The 21,771-nt window shown below is 34.8% G+C and overlaps 1 protein-coding gene across 6 annotated transcripts in view; it reads left to right on the forward strand.

The window, feature by feature from the left end:
- The first annotated feature begins 570 nt into the window (after positions 1 to 570).
- The window catches only part of LOC149798721 (uncharacterized), a 42,728-nt gene continuing 21,527 nt past the window's right edge, over positions 571 to 21,771 (forward strand). Inside the window, exons 1-3 of one of the 6 annotated variants that reach the window (XM_089957588.1) lie at positions 571 to 709; positions 13,556 to 13,750; positions 18,396 to 18,529. In XM_089957588.1, coding sequence (XP_089813714.1) covers positions 13,666 to 13,750; positions 18,396 to 18,529 — 219 coding nt within the window. In that variant the 5' untranslated portion in view covers positions 571 to 709; positions 13,556 to 13,665. Of the gene's footprint in view, positions 787 to 873; positions 1,056 to 13,555; positions 13,751 to 18,395; positions 18,530 to 21,771 lie in introns of those variants that run through there. The other 5 variants (XM_089957590.1, XM_089957587.1, XM_089957591.1 and 2 more) reach the window with 5 other exon arrangements.

Below are 21,771 nucleotides of genomic sequence, written 5' to 3' on the forward strand. Positions count from 1 at the left end.
CAAGGAAAGTAAAATATCTCAAAAACTGCCTCAACGACAACTATTTTTAATTGCATCAAGCTATTAAGTACACAATGTTTTAAAAATTATTACCCTGGGAAATGCTTGTGTTTCCATTGTGAGCATCACGTGTTCTCAAAATTGGCCTTCGGACTTGAAAAACGCACGTATACGGCAGGGACGTCATTTCAACTTTTTCTTGTGGGGGGGCTAAATTTGACGGGCTTGTTAATTTTCGTATATAGGCTACAGCAGTTTTACAGCACATGCAAATTCGGGCAAATACCCCCTCCCTCCCCCCCCCCCGTCCGGGGGGGGGGGATTTCAATATTATATTCTATGAATTTTCACTTTCTTTTCAGGTCAAGCGAATGATATTCTTATGCTTTGCTTATTATACCTATTTAAAATTGTGGACCTTTTTGACCTCACTCATGTATTTTAATTTTTATGAATTTTATATTAGGAAAGTGTGTGCAACCTTAAATTCGTGCATAAAAACTGTCCGTTGCACCCCGAGCCTGGATTCCGACCTCTTTAATGGTACCGCTTATACTCCGGATTGAGGGAGGGCACCAGTCTAAGGTATAACCTAGAACAGGGAACCAGTATAGTGAAAAGAGGACATAATATCATCGAGAAAAAAAAAATTAGAAAAGAAAACAAGAGATTCTTGTAGTGTATACTGAATTTTACTTCATTAGAAACGGTACGTCATGTTGGTATGATAAAATATTTCTGCCCTGAATGAAGTCAACTTACCTGCCTGGTACACCTGCTGGTATGGTAATTTATAGTTTTTGTTTTCATGTTTGCTATACAACCACAGTCCTTTAAGGCTGTTATTATTTTGCTATAGAAAAAAAAAAAAAAAAAAAAAACAACCTTGAAATACCCGTACGTTGAAAACAAAAAATAAAGTGGACTTTTTCATTATCATATGATGTTATGTATTTTCTGTGTATAAAGTGTTGGTAGCTTATATCCAGGTAACAAGTCATGAACAAGCTTTTCAAGCTCCTGGAAAACAATAACTTGTGAATGGTATATGCGCAGTTAAGTTTCGTAACTATTGGGTTGCATTGGATATTTTTTTTTTCCTTATAGGACAACAATTAATATGAGATTCCCCGAGTGTACACCCCAGCATAAATGCCCAAATATAAAAAAAATGTGGTGGTATTTATCAGAGAAAACTCGGAATTGGACAACAGGATACCCTAGTCCTACAGTACTCGTGCTGTATAGCGCACAGGGGCTCGTATCGTTGTTGCTTACAATCGACCTGTCATACATGAACTATATAATAACTAGTTATTATATAGGTCGATTGTAAGCAACGATACGAGCCCCTGTGGTATAGGGTGCAAGCGACAGATTGTATGCGTATCTACCCGCCTTGTGTAAAAAGTCGTAACAAATAAAATGGAAATGAGGTGTGTATTTTTGGGATTGCTATATTAAAGCAAAGCATAATACTATTTGTTTGACCAGACAAATCAATGGCAGTTCATAGCAAAAGCTTATGCACCCCAACCCCAAAGTTATATCTGCATTTATCACCTTCGAAAGTAATTTTTACACTAAGTGATACTCGCACAAACACAAGAGCAAATCCTGGACAATAATTCTCAAAAACATTGTGTACTTCACAGCTTGATGGAATTCAAAATAGTTGCCATCTTGGCTGTTTTCAGATATTCTTGCCTTCTTCTTCTTGTAGGGTTTAATGCCATTTTTCAGCACAGGATAGGCTATCCATGATGGCCAGTATTAATGGTGGAGGAAGAACCTGGAAAGAATCACCGAGAGGAAGAACCCTGGAAAACCCCGGAAAGAACCACCGACCCACGAGAAGCTACTGGCAAGCTTTCTCACATACCCACATTGGCTGAACCCGAGACTCGAACTCATATTCTTGCCTTGAACCCACGAAGCTGTTGCTGTAGGTGGCTAGCTCTTCTGATTTTTCAGATGGTAGATGTAGTTCACCATCTTTGATAAGCTCTAATAAGCTGCTGAAATTTCAGCTACTTTGAGAGTTCCATTTTGTTCCATTATTTAAAACAACATATTAAATCTGGCTATTGCATATGTTGAATGTAGACAGTTTTTCCTGAAAATTGACTTTTCTGGAAACCAGTAAATGACAGCAGTGTCATTTTTGTTTACAATGTCACTGTTGATTTTGTTTTAAATGTTGACAAGATGAAAGTTTACACCTAGGGACCATCAGAAACTATGAATTGATGAATAAAACATAAGTTTTGTGCATATTTTACATCTATATTCCTTTCCTTTTTAATATCATTAGAGTGGGTACAAACAAATGCTAGAGTAAACAAATAATATAGTTCATTCAGTTCAGCATAATGAATGCATCAATGAATTTTCATGTGAGCCTCTCCAAATCGAGATAAAACTACCTGATTCCATTTGTGCACGAATGATTTCAACACTATTGACTTACAGAGCAACATAACCCATGTTGAAACGGTGATTTGTTTACATGAAATTCTTCCAGGCCACCATAACCCAGTTGTTAACAAGTTGATTATTTCTAAAGGAGTCATAATAGTAATAATGTTGTTGGCACCCTTGTGAATTCTTAGGGTCTGCGTGGGTTTCAGTCTCGGATTTGGCCATCGTGGGTATGTGAGAAAGCTCCACCATTAATACTGGCCGCCATGTATAGCCTATTTGTGCTGAAAAATGGTGTTAAACCCAGCAACAACAACAACAACAAGTTCTTAGGGATTGCATCATTATTTATTTAAATAAATCATGTCAGTTGATGTGATTCTTACAGGTAAGTTCTTTTTCTTTCATTTGAAATGTAGACTGAATTACTCATGGTAGTTATCATCTATAACTCCTCCCCCCATACCAGTTTTTGGCTCTCCCTACCAGTTTTGAAAATGAAGATCATCAAGGACATAAAAAAAAATGGGCAGAACTTACTCATTTCATTCATTGATTTAGAAATTATTACATGGTCGTCACCAGGTGGTCCCTAACATTGTCGTCTGCATTGAAAACTTCCATTGGATTTGAAATGTGAAGATGACAGTGTTAAGGATCAGTTGTGGACAATTGAGTTAGAAATTGCTATATTCTTGATGCTTTTATTCTTTTAAATTAATTAGGGTGGTGCAGGCTGTCTTAAGGATGGTGGAGGGGGGAGAGCAAGGCAAAAACTATAGATAAATCGCGTCACAAACAGACGTTAAGTAGAAATTTAAAATTGCTTAACTAGATGATGTTTTATTACCTTTTGCATATGATGACTCCCATAACCAGTCTTGTACTTTTTTAAAAATGGACTTTTCCATAATTCCATGACCAACATGGCAGATTAAATGTACCAAGACCACTGTTTCAGCATCAGTTGAATGAGGTGGTGTTTTGTTTATTGCTACAAATGGAATTCATTCACATGAATTGGTAAATTTTGCTACATTTTGAGATGGTTATATAAAACTTTACCGAGCTTCAGTTGCAGATATTATTTGTCATGCTGAGCTGAATGAATTATGGCATACAAAGGGATCAGAAAATCCTTATCCACCCAATCAAATATCATCTGATCCTTTTGATATGCAAATGAGGGGTCTTTTCACCTGTGATTAAAGGAACTGCAGAGAGTTCAGGTGTGAGTGTGTGTGATTTGGATTTTTAACGTAGCTTTACAAAAATTTCAGTCATATTGTTAAGATGTCTGCAGAGTGGCAGTTTATAGTGATGTCTTGCAATGGTGCATTATGTCACAGACATGTAGTGTTATGTCCCACCCAGTCACATTATCCTGACACCAGGACAACCAGTCCTAACACTAACCTCGTAATGCAGAGCGCCAAGTGAGGAAGCTGTTTGGTAAGACTCTGCCGGGGATTGATCACATGACCTCCCGCATCCGAGGCGGATGCTCAAATCAATAGGCCACCAGAGTGGTAGAGATTTTAGGAGATTTGGTTATGGTACATAGAACTGCAATGTGAGATGTCAACGTGATATTTGTAATAAATAGAGTTAATGTCTTACTTTGTAGGATTACATAAATTCAAAACCACAGTTTCATGATTTCATCATTAGGAGAGAAGATACAATTTTTATTTTTTTTGTAAAAGATGTTGGATTGCATTATTATATTTTGCTTTACAATTTTGAGCAACATATTTTGAAAATTATAGATGAAAATTGAAGTTTTTATATTTTGAAAAAATTTGCTCTTAATGAAATACTATGACTTTCATAAATAAGTTTGCTATATCTGTATGGTTGATATATAAACAAAACTTGTATTATTAGATTTCACATAAATTGATAAATGCATGAGCACTATTCTTAGAAAATGAAATATATTTTTTGTTTCTTAGACTTTTAAATCTGAGATAGTATCACATGAGGATAGAAATAAGACATCTTTTCACTATATCATCGATTCTGTCAATTATAAATTAAATAAAAATACAGTTAAACCTATTGATAAAAGTCACTGATGAAAAGGCTAAACTGGCCTTTGCACACAGTTGACCATTGTGGACTGGTTCACCTTTCAGAATATCATCATCATCATCATTATTATTATTACTAAAATTGTTTTATATGCAAGGTATATGTTGTCCTCTCCCAAATTTATGTTCTAGAGAAAGATTACTGTATCCTGCTGTTACAATAAAAAAGTTGTTGTGTAATGTAAATATTTTATTTGTGTTTTACTTTATGTTCTTTGGGTATGTGAGAAAGCTTGCCAGTAGCTTCTCGTGGGTCGGTGGTTCTTCCCGGGGTTTTCCTGGGTTCTTCCTCCACCAATAATACTGGCAGCCATGTATAACCTGTTGTGTGCTGAAAAATGACGTTAATCCCTACAACAACTACAACAGCAACAATACCTCGCTCATCAAACAAAAGGGGGCTTCAAGTGGCTGAGTGGTCTAAAACGCTCACCATTACGGATCACTGCCATCTTACCTCTGTCTGCATGGGTTCAAGTCTCGGGCTTGGCCAGTGTGGGTATGTGAGAAAGCTGCTTGCCATTAGTTCCTCATGGGTCTGTGGTTCTTTTTGGGGTTTTCTCAGGTTCTTCCTCCACCATTGATTTATAAAATGTGCATGAGGGGTAATTAGAATGGCCATTGGAACCAGGTTATTGCTGAACACAAGTGCTTGTTAGGACAGGTTTGACTATATAAAAATGGAGATCACTTCAGATTTCTTTTGGTATAAATTGAAATTTTAGATTATGATCTTTCAGTGCAATAATACTATAGCTGTCTGCAATATCTGGAATTTGTGCCCACCTGGACATGACAACTCTTGCTATTTATTTTATCCATGGGTTAAACAGACCACTGGCAAGCACATTTGAATATCAAAAGGAGCTGTTGATATCATGGATTATTGAGTTTTCAATCCCACTAATATGTTAGGTTCAGCTTTTACCAATCATTTTTTATGATTTGCCTTAAACGCATGGAGGAATTTGGCAAATACTGCATCAACTTGAAACTGATCAGTCAATCTCAGTAACCAATTGGCTGAAAGGAACTTTGTCTTACAGATAGTCCTTGAGTTCCCCACATTATAACTCATTGACTGAAGTCACTTTGTTTTATGGTCCTTGAGTTCCCCACATTATAACTCATTGACTGAAGTCACTTTGTTTTATGGTCCTTGAGTTCCCCACATTATAACTCATTGACTGAAGTCACTTTGTTTTATGGCCCTTGAGTTCCCCACATTATAACTCATTGACTGAAGTCACTTTGTTTTATGGTCCTTGAGTTCCCCACATTATAACTCATTGACTGAAGTCACTTTGTTTTATGGTCCTTGAGTTCCCCACATTAATAACTCATTGACTGAAGTCACTTTGTTTTATGGTCCTTGAGTTCCCCACATTATAACTCATTGACTGAAGTCACTTTGTTTTATGGCCCTTGAGTTCCCCACATTAATAACTCATTGACTAAAGTCATTTTGTTTTATGGTCCTTGAGTTCCCCACATTATAACTCATTGACTGAAGTCACTTTGTTTTATAGTCCTTGAGTTCCCCACATTATAACTCATTGACTGAAGTCACTTTGTTTTATGGTCCTTGAGGTCCCCACATTATAACTCATTGACTGAAGTCACTTTGTTTTATGGTCCTTGAGTTCCCAACATTGATAAGTCACTGACTGAAGGAACTGTATTTTAAGGATAGTCCTTGAGTTAACTGCATTAATAACTCTTTGAAGTTATTGTTGGTCCTTGAGGTCCCCACATTAATAACCGTTTGAAGGAACTATGTCTTAAGGATAGTCCTTGAGTTCCCTACATTAATAACTCTTTGAAGTTGCTTTTTTCTTACGGTTAGTCCTTGAGGTCACCACATTAATAATCCCTTGAAGGAACTATATCTTAAGGATAGTCCTTGAGTTCCCCACATTAATAACTGAAGGAACTGTATCTTGAATATAGTCCTTATTCCCCATGAACGAAATCCCATCTAAACCTAAATGTTAACAAGTCCAAAAGTACAGAGTGTTCCAAATGAATTCCAATTTTGAATGTGCTGATATACCAATACTCTTGATGTTTCACAATGATATAATCCATGAATTCAGAAAAATCCCGAAATTGGTTTTGTCCAAAAAGTCAATGAGAGCTTTGTAAATTAAGTAATTTCAATGAAAAAATAATTGATTCCTCTAAAATTATATCTGAACACAACAGTCATTGATTCCAAGACTGAACTTAAAAAATGGAAATAAATATTTTTGATTACCACTGCTTTATATACAAACCTAAGAGACAATAGAATGACCAGAATGATGGTCACATGTTTGATTCAAGAACATTCAGAGTTTTGTAAGTAAAGCTAGACGATGAACTCAAATTTTCATAAACAAACTATTTATAACTTGCAATCATGACAGGGGCCCCGAGTGGCCGAGGGGTCTAAAGCGCTCACCGTTCCGGATCACTGCCATTTCACCTCTGTCTGCGTGGGTTCGAGTCCAAGGCTCGGCTAGTGTGGGTACGTGGGAAAGCCTGCCAGTACCTTCTCGTGGGTCGGTGGTTCTTCAGGGTTCTTCCTCCACCAGTTATACTGGCCGCCATTTATAGCCTATCTTGTGCTGAAAAATGGCGTTAAACCCTAGAACAACAACAATAACAACAACAAGCAATCATGACAACCAACTTACATGTAAGATATAAATTAGGTACACACAAAAACATTATCCTCAATCATGGAGAAAGGTCAAGCACACAATGTAAGTTAAATATTCATAACACCTATGCTCATAAAATTCAATCTCAGCAATCTTTGATTTTTGTTTTTCATTTATGTAATGAAAGTAAGGGGGTTCTGCTCACTGAATATAATAATCGGATAAGGAGCTGAACTATTATGCACTTCAAAGTGTTGCAAAGCCAAACAGTCCTTGACAGTGAATAATTTCTCTGATGCTTTAGTTTGTATTTTATTTTTAGAAAAATAGCACACAGTATGGTCCACACTATTTTTGTCTTCTTGAATCAGTACTCAACAAATCCCTAAACACTTGCATCAAGAGACATTTTAAGTAAATGTCTAAAATAAATGACTAAAATTTGGAGCAGAAAGAAATCGGGTACTAAGTATGGCCTTTATTTTATCAAAAGTCTCCTGTCATATGTCAGACCATTGAAGCTTGCATTTCTTACTCAACACATTTATCTGGGGCACTGCATTTATGGAAAAATTTTAAGCAAAATTTCTGATAATATCCAGCCATACTACAAAATGACATAAATTGCTTTTTACTAATGGGTACAGGGAATTCAGATATTTTAATTTTGAAAATAAACAAAAAAAACCCCTAAAAACATGCAGACATTAAGACTATTTATAATTTTAATATTCTGCAAATTATATTTTGAATGTAATTTGTTGGACAGACATTATTCACTGTGCCAGTGGTGACTACCTAAAAAGGGAGATGATTCCATTGAATAAGAGTTCAAGGAAAGAAATATTCTTTTGAGGAATCGTTTTTGGTCTGATTGCCATGAATGGAAAGGTGGAGAGTTTTCTAGTTCTAGATTCTTTGAGGATCAGGTCCTGTGATGGATATATAGCAAGATAATGATAGACAACTTGTAGGAAAATATCAGTTGGGCAGGTAAAGAGTTTATATGTTCTGGGATGTTTATATCTTTGACAGAACTAGTACTGCTATTAATTTGTACATGTTGAGCAGAATAGCACTTTTGTTTCAATTTAGTAATCTGTCATAAAAAGTCTTTTGACAAATTGCAGATTTTATGGACACTGTAAAGAAATATGGGAAGGAGATGTGTTTCATTTTATGAAAAGATCCCCTTTTTTGTCACTTAACCAATGTGTAGTGACATACTATTAGGGTGCATGGTCACAATCTTGTGTTATACGATGTGTCGTGTAGCATTCCAGATGCAAAATCTGTTGAAAAGTTACGAGACTAATGAGCAGAACTTGTCATGCATGTGAGAAAAATCATAATAGAACTTGTCATGCATGTGAGAAAAATCATAATAGAACTTGTTATGCATGTCAGTAAAATCATAATAAAACTTGTCATGCATGTTAGTAAAATCATAATAAAACTTGTCATGCATGTTAGTAAAATCATAATAAAACTTGTCATCATGTTAGTAAAATCATAATAAAACTTGTCATGCATATCAGTAAAATCATAATAAAACTTGTCATGCATGTTAGTAAAATCATAATAAAACTTGTCATGCATGTTAGTAAAATCATAATAAAACTTGTCATGCATATCAGTAAAATCATAATAAAACTTGTCATGCATGTCAGTAAAATCATAATAAAACTTGTCATGCATGTCAGTAAAATCATAATAAAACTTGTCATGCATGTTAGTAAAATCATAATAAAACTTGTCATGCATGTTAGTAAAATCATAATAAAACTTGTCATGCATGTCAGTAAAATCATAATAAAACTTGTCATGCGTGTTAGTAAAATCATAATAAAACTTGTCATGCATGTTAGTAAAATCATAATAAAACTTGTCATGCATGTCAGTAAAATCATAATAAAACTTGTCATGCATGTGAGAAAATCATAATAAAACTTGTCATGCATGTCAGTAAAATCATAATAAAACTTGTCATGCATGTGAGAAAATCATAATAAAACTTGTCATGCATGTTAGTAAAATCATAATAAAACTTGTCATGCATGTTAGTAAAATCATAATAAAACTTGTCATGCATGTTAGTAAAATCATAATAAAACTTGTCATGCATGTGAGAAAATCATAATAAAACTTGTCATGCATATGAGAAAAATCATAAAACTTGTCATACATTTGAGAGAATTCATAATAAAATTTTGTCATACATTTGAGAGAATTCATAATAAAACTTGTCATACATGCGAGAAAAATGATAGTAAAACTTGTCATACATGTAAATAAAATCATAATAAAACTTGTTATGTATGTCAGTAAAATCATAATAAAACTTGTTATGCATGTGTGAAAAATCATAATAAAACTTGCCATGCATGTGAGAATGATCATAATAAAAATTTGTCATGCATTGAGAACAATCATAATAAAACTTGTCATATGTTTGAGAGAAATCATAATAAAACTTGTCATGCATGTGAGAAAAATCATAACGTGCTGTGTAAAGACCATTGCCAGATGTTATGGCTATATGCTGTAAAGACCATTGCCAGATGTTATGGCTATATGCTGTAAAGACCATTGCCAGATTTTATGACTATATGCTTTATGGCTATATAACACCATTGTCAGGTGATGCTTTCATTACATTTCATATTTGTTAGGTCCATTATTATAGTGTAACAATGAAATAATGAAACAACCATTATAGTGTAACAGTGAAGTAATGGACCAAAAATAGTTTAACGGTATAATAAGGGACCAAACATTAAAGTGTAACAGTGTAATAAGGGTCCAAACCTGATAGTGTAGCAGTGAATAAAGGGACCAGACATTGCAGTATAACAGTTATGACTCTATGGTCTTAACGTTTAATGGAAAAGAGTGAAAACCATCAAGTTTTGTAAAATTCAACAACTAATTTATTTCCCTAGAATACAAAATTAAAATGCAAAAAAAGGAAAAGAGTATCTCCAGAGTATTCCCATATAATCATAGAATTACTAACACAAGTCCTAATGAATAAAGTTTTGAATAATGTTTAGTGGTATTCCAAATAATTTCCAATGCTGAAGGTATTGATGTATCTGCAGTAGCTGATAGTCTCTAATGTACTAATGTACCAATTTCCTGAATTATGTTGATGTGTCAACAGAATTTTTTTGTTGAATCACAGTAATATAATCCAAGGTTTCCTTATTTGAATTTACTATAATTCCTAGTTAATATCTTTTTCCAAGAATATATTTGAACATTTTATATTTCCAGAGAATAATAAATAATTTCACCCAAATCAAAATTTTAATACAGTATTAAAATGATGTTATTGCAGGAATGATTAATTTTCATTCATATATGATTTATATGAAAACTACAACAAAAAGAATACCTGAAGGAGGGTCAAAGTTCATTTCTAGAAAAATCTTGTAGTTAAAATAACAATAAAGGACATGGTAAACATGATGTCCTTGTATGATACCAAGATAAATATGTTTATTTCTGTTGATAATGATCCTAATATTAAACCCACACTCATAGAGAAAATATTAGCTGTGTTAGTTGTTTCCAGAATTTTAAAAACTTAAGTGATTTTGGTCTGGTATACAACACCTGATTTTGGATAAGGTCAGCTACAAGATTAAATTTTACATGAATTAAAAAAACCTAACAAACAATGCAGATTAAATATGCATAACATAGTGAGGTAAGGGATCAAACATTTCCTGGCCCCCTGCATCCGGAATAGTTCAAAACTCTTATTGCAAAAGACTGTTTTAATTTTTCATCTGTAATTGGACAAATGTTGACTGAAGCCTTTCAGGTTAAGTTGTTAATTAATATGGATGAAAACCACAATGATATGCATTTTGTTTGGCTTCTATTGAGGGCAGTTTGGCTTGTAGCAAGGGTTGTTATATGTAAAACATGTTACAAAAATCATGAGTAAAGACTCTGACATGTGAGATAGACTACTACAACAGCAGCCATGAAATTTTGAATTTTCAGATATGATCCAGCTGCTAATATGTGTAATTTATTTTATAATTTTAAAGAAATACATTAGTTAGATTTCTGTCTTTTTTCAAACTGGATATATAACTGTGACAGACTGTCACAGAGTGTCAGTTTTAGTACCTGAGGTTTAGAAAGATTCAGATACAACCCTTGTTTAAAGGTAACAAAATGCATTGAATTATAAAATTATATGTCTGCATATTTCATAAAACCAGTTTATAGACCATCTGCAATCACATAAATCAGTTTTGTCAGAATTTGGACCCTACAGGCATGGTAAGGTCTGGTAATTGGTTGCAGATCCTTGGCTAGTTGTTATTAAAGTTCAGGTTTTCCAAAACTGCATTGAACTCATTTTTTTCTAGTTGTCCAATGCTGCACTGGACCCCTAAATTTTTTTTCTTTCCAGGTAAGAATGTAATCAGCATAATGTTTCATGCTAATACTGTATGTTTATATCATTAGAAAGAAAACTGTTAATTTGTGGAAAAGGTGAGTGTGATCATTAGAAAGGGGGTGGGGATGGGGTGAGTGGATTTTAGATGAAACTAATTTAAAAAAACCTGAATAGGTATGAAGCCTGTGCCATTTTATTCTCTGCCATGCTAGTCATCACTCTACTGTAATGTCATTTTTGATATCTGTGTTAAGCCTTGATAGCAAATACATGCCTCACTGATACATGCCTTCCTGATACATGGCTTCCTGATATTTGCAACCACTCTGGTGGTCTAAGTGGTTAAAGCATCTGCCTTGGTTGTGGGTGGTCATAGGTTCGATCCCTGGCCAGTCATACCAAAGACTTCTAAAAATGGTACTAGCAGCTGCCTAGCTATGTCCTCAGCATGAAGAGGTTAGTGTTAGGACTGGTGTCAGGATAATGTGACTGGGTGGGACATGATGCTACATGTCTGGCATGATGCCCCACTGCTAGACATTACTATAAACTGACACACTGCATACATTGTAGCGATATGACTGAAAAACTGTTAAAGCTAGTTAAAAATATTAAAAATATACAGCCACACACAGACTGATATTTGACTCAGTTTAACAGATTATAGGTTTTTAGAATATGATTACAAGATTTATAACCATCAAATTACCAATAACTACTCAGCAGCTGCCAAAATATATACAACAATGGCCACTATGGATATTTCTCAACTCTTTCTTTTGGCAGCAAAACAATTGACACTTTAAACACATAATTCTTCTTTTTCCCAAGATTAGAAGTGTTATTATTGAAGGAAGATCATGGTGAAAATATTTGCTGCCATCTCAAATCACATGCACAGCTTGGGGCAATTGTTCAGAACTATGCAATGTTAGATAGTGGAGCAATTTTTATAAACAAATTGACTGCTTTCATTAGTATCTGACTGCAAAGCCCTTAGAATATCATGGTATCTCGTGTAACATGGTCTGTCATTGAACAACGTCCCTCATTTAACATTGTCAGTGAACACAGTCCCTCGTTTAACATGCTACATCATATGATATCGTCCCTCGGGTAGGGTCATGGATCCCACATTTTGGTGTGTGTGTGAGAGATTTGGATTTTTAATGTAGCTTTAACAATTTTTCAGTCATATCACTGTGATGTCTATAGTGGTACAGTTTATAGTGATGTCTAGCACTGGGGCATCATGCTGCAGACATGTAGCATGATGTCCCACCCAGTCACATTATCCTGACACCAGGCCGACCAGTCCTAACACTAACCTTTTAATTCTGAGTGCCAAGCAAGACAACTGTTAGTACCATTTTTGCAAGTATTTGATATGACTCAGCCAGGGATCGATTCCATGACCTTCCGCATCTGAGGTGGATGCACTAAATACTAAAGCCACCTGAGTGGTTGCACTTTTGGGGTTCAAGTTATAATTATCATTATTTGGCCCCAAAGGTATTATTATCATTATTATTGTTATTATCCCTATACTCTTGTTACAAGTGCAAGGGATATTATGATCCATCCAGCCATCTGTTTATTCCTGCATTTCCTTTTAATATTCATGACAAAACTTTGTTATGCTGCTCATGTGGTGACCATAAAGAAAGGTGTAATTACTGGCTCCCATGTCTTGGTTTCTGGGCAGATCAGATTTACAAAAATATTAATTACAATGACATTTGTGACATTTTCAGATCAGTGTATGCATCATACACATGACAGATTTTGTTTTATTAACCCTGTGTCACTGTCTCAGGAGTCAGGGGATGAATATCTTGGGTAGAGACGGGGGCAAAGTGCGGGGCTTGAAATGTGCACTGAAAACTTAATTTGCAAGCCATGGCAGTTATATTTAATTTATTATTATTGTTGTTGTTGTGGTTGATATCATCATTATTGTCTCCTGTCGGTTTCAGATATTTGGTCTGGAGCATAAAGGGTCACCTGGATAAAAGTATCACAGTCAATGGAATTGAAGTGGGAGTTTTCTATGATGAAACTGCCAACCTGATACCCATATATAGCCATGCTTCTGCTGCAAGTGAACACGATTGCTTTCTGGCCAATTTTCTTGTTAATTGCCTTCATTCTAGCTGGGACTTTAGTAGATGGTAAGTAAATTGTGAAGTCATAATCAACAATTTTGACACAATTTCTACCAAAGTATTATTCAGCTAAATTTATGCAAGATTTTATCTTGTAAAGATTGTTGAAATATTGTCATCATTTTGTACAGATTATTTGGGCACAAAATTAAATTTATAATTAATCAGCCCAGGAATTATATTTTAATTATATTTTTATATGATAAAATGCAGGGAGAAATGTTCACTTCAGATAAGTATGATTTATTGAATTATTGGTGGACAATATTTCTATTTTTAGTCTAAGTCATATTCAGCTGAGTCAGCTATCCAGTCAGAACAGCTTACTAAATCAGGGACTCTTACTAAAGATTTTACCATCTTGGCAGGTCTCTGGCTTCATCTAGTATATACAGTTACGGAGATCTTACTGATAGATCTGTCCATCCTACCACACGAGGGTTATATACAATAATTAACGTTATGGGGATCTTAATCCATCTCACCAGGCCTACGGCTTCGACTCTACAGTTATGGAGATACGTATGATGAATGTGTCCTAACATCCATACAGCTACTTACAGTTATGGGGATCTTAATCCATCTCACCAGGCCTACGGCTTCGACTCTACAGTTATGGAGATATGTATGATAAATGTGTCCTAACATGCATACAGCTACTTACAAATACAGTTATCGGGATTTTATTGATCAATCCATATGTCTCTCCAGACATATTATGACTGGGATTTTAGTGATGGATACACACATTCAACGATAGTCTGGTTCCCTGCTTCATATGCTGCCTGCGTTGCGCCCTGCTATGCGAAGTCAGGTGAACGTTGAAACCATATTGTCACGTGATCAAAACAAATGGCCTCATATGCAGAGATCTAGTTAATCTAATAGAGGCACATTTATTCCTTTATTATTCTGTTTCTTAGTGACACATGGTGAACTTTACTAATGCTTTCAATTTGAACTATAGCAGTCATTATCTTGTGTTCATGCTTTACCACCAATTCGCCATGTAATTTTTTTTCTCCAAATATTTTTACTAGTAGGTGAAGATGAATGAAAAGGGTACACACAACAATATTTTATTAATATTGCACATTTTACACAGCATCATCTAACAAATTCCTTCTCAAATCGATTCCATGATAAATTATACACCGAAATTGATATGGGGTGATGTACGACAGCCTAAATATAGAGAAAGATTATAATTGATTGTTTTGCAAATATTGCACATGATAAGATAGAGACAATAACATTGCCTCATCATTGCCACAATGAATGGTTTATCCCATAATGGAATCAGACAAGTGAGTTTAAAGATACCCTTGAACAGCCCTGATCATGGAGAAGACAAAGTTCAATGTTGAAGCTACTGTAGAGGAGAAATACTGTGTGTTGCCGGTTTTGGGATGTTCTCCATCTCCAACCACCATGCACGATTATAAAGACATGGTATTGATCAACATTGACAGTGAAGAAGATTTCATTCTTCTGGCAAATTCCCCAAATGGCAGATATCAAGGAGATTATTGATAGGCTGTCTAGACTTATGTGTAACCTTGGGAATTCTTGGGAATTCAAGGGCTTCCTTTTCTAGCAGCCAAATACCACATTTTTATTGCACTGGTACAAGACACATTCCACTGCCTACTATACTCAACTCCCAGTGTTAGATACAAATTTAGATGTGGTTAACATGTCTGCCCTCACTTTTTATAAAGTGGATGCAAAAAACTTTTTGATGTTGGATTGGCCTTCTTGGTGATTTTCCACTTGGCAGAAAAATTGGCCCTCCATTGTGCCTGGGAATCGATGGCACAAGTTCATTGAGTCATTAATATAGCAGCTCACCAGTTAATGCATTAGCTGCCTCTGCCAATCTTGACTTGACATATCCTGATGTGTGTTTGTACACCATGTTGGTGAATCCGCATAATGCTTTGATTTTAAAGATGAGCCTATTTGATTCACCATTGCTGTTTGGAAGCAGGAAGCATAATCTGAAGATTTTTGAAGGCAGGTAGCTCAAGAACTACCCCTCCAACTTGTTGATCTACCCATATCCTTGTTTTAGAATCAAGCAGTTTCAGCCATAACTACAGAGGAATGATAGGTGAGCAAAGTGAAAGGGATCTTTTTCATCACAAGTTTAGATCTCAACCTTATGCCAGCAGACAACAGCTAAACCAGTCTACAATTCACCCTTACAGGAGATGAAGGAAGCCAAGTTTTTTCATCCTTAAACCTCTTTTCTACTGCTGCTAACTCAGTACCTCACAACCTGCAGAATCTACCAGTGGGTGCTAGACCCTTGCAATTTGGATCACTGGATCAACCTGTTTCCACAAAAGAGGACTTGAGATTTTTTTATTTAACCCACTTCTCTTTCTTTGTGCCCCTTCTAATCGAGGTGCCATCGAATCAGCAGATGGATTTAGTCGTAAGCAGAAGATGCAGTAGCTCATCAACAAATTAGCAGTAGAGATTGTACGCAAACCACAATCTCCAGGATTCTGTTTGCAGCTGTTCCTCACCCAAAGAGCCAATGGCAAGTTAATGCTGATTATGGACACTTGAATAGCCAATATTGAATTCATTTTTCTGCTGAGGCTAAAGATATTTAATTCCTTTTGTTCTGTCTCAATATTATTATTTGGGTCTTTACCAAATTAAGGATTGCACTGTCACCAGATGCCAGTACATATGGTTGAGGAGCCCACTTGTTGTCAGACTTCAGTATGGTCATCTGCAAATGAAGACCAGGGGAAATGCCCCTTCACATCAACCCTGAAATGAAAGCTATGATAAACACCTTTCAGTTCTTGAAGGATCAACTCTGCAAGAAGTTAGTCCTGATTATGTTTGACACTTCTGTGCTGGTGACTTGCCTCCTTAAAAGGGGTGGTGGGCAGGGAACCAAACGGTATGTGACATGCATATATTTGTAAAATTTAATATGAAAACATTCAGAGCATATAACAAAAGTTGTGCAAAAAGACAACACACTGATATAGCAGAGTATTCAGTTTACTAGAAAACGTTTTTTATTTTGGATTTGCAGCTGTTTTGGTATTCATATTATCCTTCCATGACTGCCTAGTTTTCTTTCAAGCTAATTACTTGTAGACATTTTTCTTTGAGGAAACTGTACCATAGAATTTGTCTCAAACAAAGTATTTATTTTAGTCTGTTGTTATCAGAAGCTTATTAATAATTGATAACAAGCTGATTTGCTACCTCAGCAATATGTAACACTCAATTAAGAGGCATTTCTTGTAAAGTCAGATGGTGAAGTTTTATTTGATCAGGTCCCCAGTCAATATAAAGTTATTTGTTGTAGCTAGTATCTTTTTTATTTAATTTGTGCCTTGGTTTCACATGTGGTTATTTTGCTCTAAAGATGTCATGCTGACACAACTCAACTCAAACTACATGGTGTAAGGAACAAATCTAATATCTATTAGTAGTGAGCCAAGGGCAGTTGTGAAGTTAAAAGTTTTTTTGATAAGTCCAAGAGATAGGCTTTCAACTTTGCATTTGTCTTATGTTTTCAGGTTATAGAGTATTTTAAACAGTTGAGTAAAAATACTGACAGAACATGCTTATTCAATGAGACATAGTGATTATCCTACAAAGAAACTGTAAATTATACCTAACAATCTTTTGGAATTAAGCTTTAAGTTGGCAGCATCTTTATTAATTGTCCAACAGAGAAGCAATCTGTAAATTAGACTTAGTGGCAGTCCACGAAACATCTGCTTTAGTTCATTCAGAAACAAATTTAATCAACCAGAATGTAAAGCATATGCTACATGAGTGTACATGATTTGGTTACAAAGTTGTTCCTAATACACTATTGGGAACATGTGACCTGCACATGAGTATAATATGAAGGTGTGCAATATCGTAAAATACTGAACGATTCTGACAATGTAAAGTTAACGGAGAAAAAAATGAGCATATAATAAATTAGACTTAGTGAACTTTTATTATTATTTAGTTAAGGTGTTTAATTGGTAGTTAAATGGATAAACAAATCAAAGACAAATTTACCAAATTGATATGGGTGTATTTGAGAATTCAAATGACTTATGTCCAGTTGCTGTTAGTATGTGTTTGTGAAAATCTTTTATGTCCAGACATGTCCAGCAAATACCAGTATTTTTATTAGGATCTTATATTATACTCCATGTTAGTGAAATATACAAGATTCCTTTTGATTTATGATTTCTGTTAAATATATTTAAAGAAGATTTCACACTAAAGTGTTAACAATTTGTAATTTACTTTTTTTGATGCTTGAGTGAGTTAAATGAAGTAGTGAATTTATCTACTTGTTTCTGTGTATAGTCAGTGTTGTGCCATGTTTTCTATAGCTGGATCGTGAAGTTTGTTTTATGATGAATACAGAGTTCATATATATTATTCAAACCTGTAGTCCCTGCAGATTTTGTGGAGGTCTCATTAACATACAAAGGCCAGCATTTGCTTAAGTGTCCCAATTGCTTACAAGTTCAAATTAATTGATAAGAAGTGAAAATGCAAAACATTAAATTATACTTGCCTATTCTTAAGTTACCATTCTCATATATTCATTTATTTTTCTGAAAAAATGCTTAGGTTTACATCAGATTAATCGTTATTTCCACAGCACAGACAGCGATTTGCAAGTTCTATAACCTGGATGCAGATTGTCGATATCGAATTGATGGCATCTCCCTTTCCTACATAGTAGCCAGAATTAACGAATGCAATGATCCCATTGATGTCACATTCCACATTACGGTAGGCTTTATTAATGAATGCATTGATCCCATTGATGTCACATTCCACATTATGGTAAGCTTGATTAATGAATGCGTTGATCCTGTTGATGTCACATTCCACATTACAAAAAGCTTTATTAATGAATGCATTGATCCCATTGATGTCACATTCCACATTATGGTAAGCTTTATTAATGAATGCATTGATCCTGTTGATGTCACATTCCACGTTCGGTAAGCTTTATTAATGAATGCAGTGATCCCATTGATGTCACATTCCACATTAAGGTAGGCTTTATTAATGAATGCAGTGATCTCATTGATGTGACATTCCACATTCAGTAAGCTTTATTAATGAATGCATTGATCCTGTTGATGTCACATTCCACGTTAGGTAAGCTTTATTAATGAATGCAGTGATCCCATTGATGTCACATTCCACATTAAGGTAGGCTTTATTAATGAATGCAGTGATCCCATTGATGTCACATTCCACATTAACGTAGGCTTTATTAATGAATGCAGTGATCTCATTGATGTGACATTCCACATTCGGTAAGCTTTATTAATGAATGCATTGATCCTGTTGATGTCACATTCCACATTAATAGGCTTTATTAATGAATGTAATGGTCCTGTTGATGTCACATTCCAGATTAAGGTAAGCTTTATTAATGAATGTAATGGTCCTGTTGATGTCACATTCCAGATTAAGGTAAGCTTTATTAATGAATGCATTGATCCCATTGATGTCACATTCCACATTATGGTAAGCTTTATTATTGAAATGTAATTATCCAATGGATGTCACATTCCACATTACGGTAAGCTGTATCAACATTTGCACTCTCATTTAAATCAGATCATAATGCTACATCAGTCTAACGGGTGTGATGGAGTAACTTCAGTGCTGATTTGTTTTATAAACCATTGGTGATATTCAGGACACCCATTGTCTTTCTGTCAACAGTTGTCTGTGAACACTCAAAATACATCTCCTCTCATCATGGACCAAGAGAGAGAGGTAGAAATCATGACAATTTGTTCATATTATTATTTATTTTGGGAATAAATTTAATGCAATTTTTATGGACAATTATCAGTCATTTATCGAGCTTCTGCAGTTAATTGCTGGGTTGCAATTTGGGCTGTTCATTACTACACCCTTTATTTGGTATCCTGCATGTACTCTTGTATAAAAGATTTGAATGACTTTTTTGAAAAGGAAGTTAAGAAACAAATTTTTTTCTTTATGGCAATTTTGGCAAAATTTTGACATGGAAGTTGGCATTAAACATAAGACATAAGCAAAATGTTTTAATGAAAAAGTTTCAGAGGTAGTTGGTCATACGTGATGAAAATGAGTGTCAGAGTTAGTTGGTCATACATGATCGAAATGAGTGTCAGAGGTAGTTGGTCATACATGATGAGAATGAGTGTCAGAGGTAGTTGGTCACACATGATGAAAATGTGCACATCATTTAAACAGTGTTACAGAACAAAAAGCAGATTTTATTGGTACAAGCTTTGCATAGTGTGTAAATTTTGCATATGCATATCAGGCTGTTTAGTAAATGTTTGCATAGCATGTATTTCTTGCCACTGCATATTAGGCTGTTTAGCAAATGTTTGCATAGTGTGTAAATCTTGCATATGCATATCTGCCTGTTTAATAAATGCACACATAATGTGTAAATCTTGCATATTCATATTAGGCTGTTTAGTAAATATTTGCATAATTTGTAAATCTTACATATGCATATTAGGCTGTTTAGTAAAATGTTTGCATAATGTGTAAATCTTACATATGCATATCAGGCTGTTTAGTAAATGTTTGCATAGCATGTAAATCTTACATATGCATATTAGGTTGTTTAGTAAAATGTTTGCATAATTTGTAAATCTTACATATGCATATTAGGCTGTTTAGTAAATGTTTGCATAATGTGTAAATCTTACATATGCATATTAGGCTGTTTAGTAAATGTTTGCATAGCATGTAAATCTTACATATGCATATTAGGTTGTTTAGTAAAATGTTTGCATAATTTGTAAATCTTACATATGCATATTAGGCTGTTTAGTAAATGTTTGCATAATGTGTAAATCTTACATATGCATATCAGGCTGTTTAGTAAACGGCACTTTGCTTTTCAGTAGGAGTTGCATTTTGGTGGTTAGTACATTTGCCAATGAACGAATATGCATAAATTGTTGGCAGTAAAATGTCTAATAAATTAGATTCCCAATTGTAGTATATAGCATTCAGGTCTGCCTTCTCTAATGTATATTTGATTTAATTTAATTGTTTGTTTGTTTGTTTTAAAAAAATTGTATTCCATTACAGGTTATATTAATGTAATTTTGTTTACTGGAATTTGACATTTTCCAGAAATTAGTTTGACCTGACTGTTTTATCGTAAACACCTCATAATCAGGGATCGTCCTGGGCTTCGCCAATGTCGCAAATTGCGATTTTTTTTCCTTATTGGCGACAAAAATATCCCATCTGGCGATTTTTTTGGCGACATACTTTTTGGTTATATAATTTGTACATACAATCAATGATTTGGACTGGATAAATTAAAAGGCAGAACGAAAGGAAGCCACAAACTTGACTAAGCAATGCATTGGAATCAATCTGTTACACAAACGATCCTTTGTTCTTATTGACAACCCCATCTTTACAGTGCATTGTTACATCATAATCTGCTTATGCTGACATCTGGGCTGAGTACTGTATGCTGCGATACAGTCAATCATGCTACCGCACTATACCTACAACTGACCGACTTCTGAAGACGCGAATAGAACAGATACAATTAATTGTATGGCTAATCCTTCTGGGGTTTTTTTTATGCATATACCAATACAATAGTTTTGCTGAACCTTCATAGAAAACTGATAAGCTTTGAAGTACCGACTACTGTGTATAAATACAAAGCAAATGGAAAAAATCTAAATCACAATTACATCTGTCACCAGTGCGGCATTTTGCTCATTGATCTTTTCCTTTTGCCATCAGTCCTGATTTACGGCTGCAGAGACTTAAACTCCGCAACAAGAAATAGCAAAAAAGAACAGTTTTGCATAATTAATAATAATTATTTATTTCTCAAAATACAGGAGTGAAAGAATCCCTAAATTGGGTGTGAATTTATGCTTATATATACGGTCCAATATTGCCAGGTGTAGACTCGTGTAAGTTTCATTCGTGGGAATGGAGATCCTATTTTTCTTGTCGAGAAAATTTATACAGCA

This window comes from Sinohyriopsis cumingii, chromosome 5, assembly GCF_028554795.1.
Source record: "Sinohyriopsis cumingii isolate HCF-2022 chromosome 5, ASM2855479v2, whole genome shotgun sequence".
In the NCBI taxonomy this organism is placed as follows: domain Eukaryota; kingdom Metazoa; phylum Mollusca; class Bivalvia; order Unionida; family Unionidae; genus Sinohyriopsis; species Sinohyriopsis cumingii.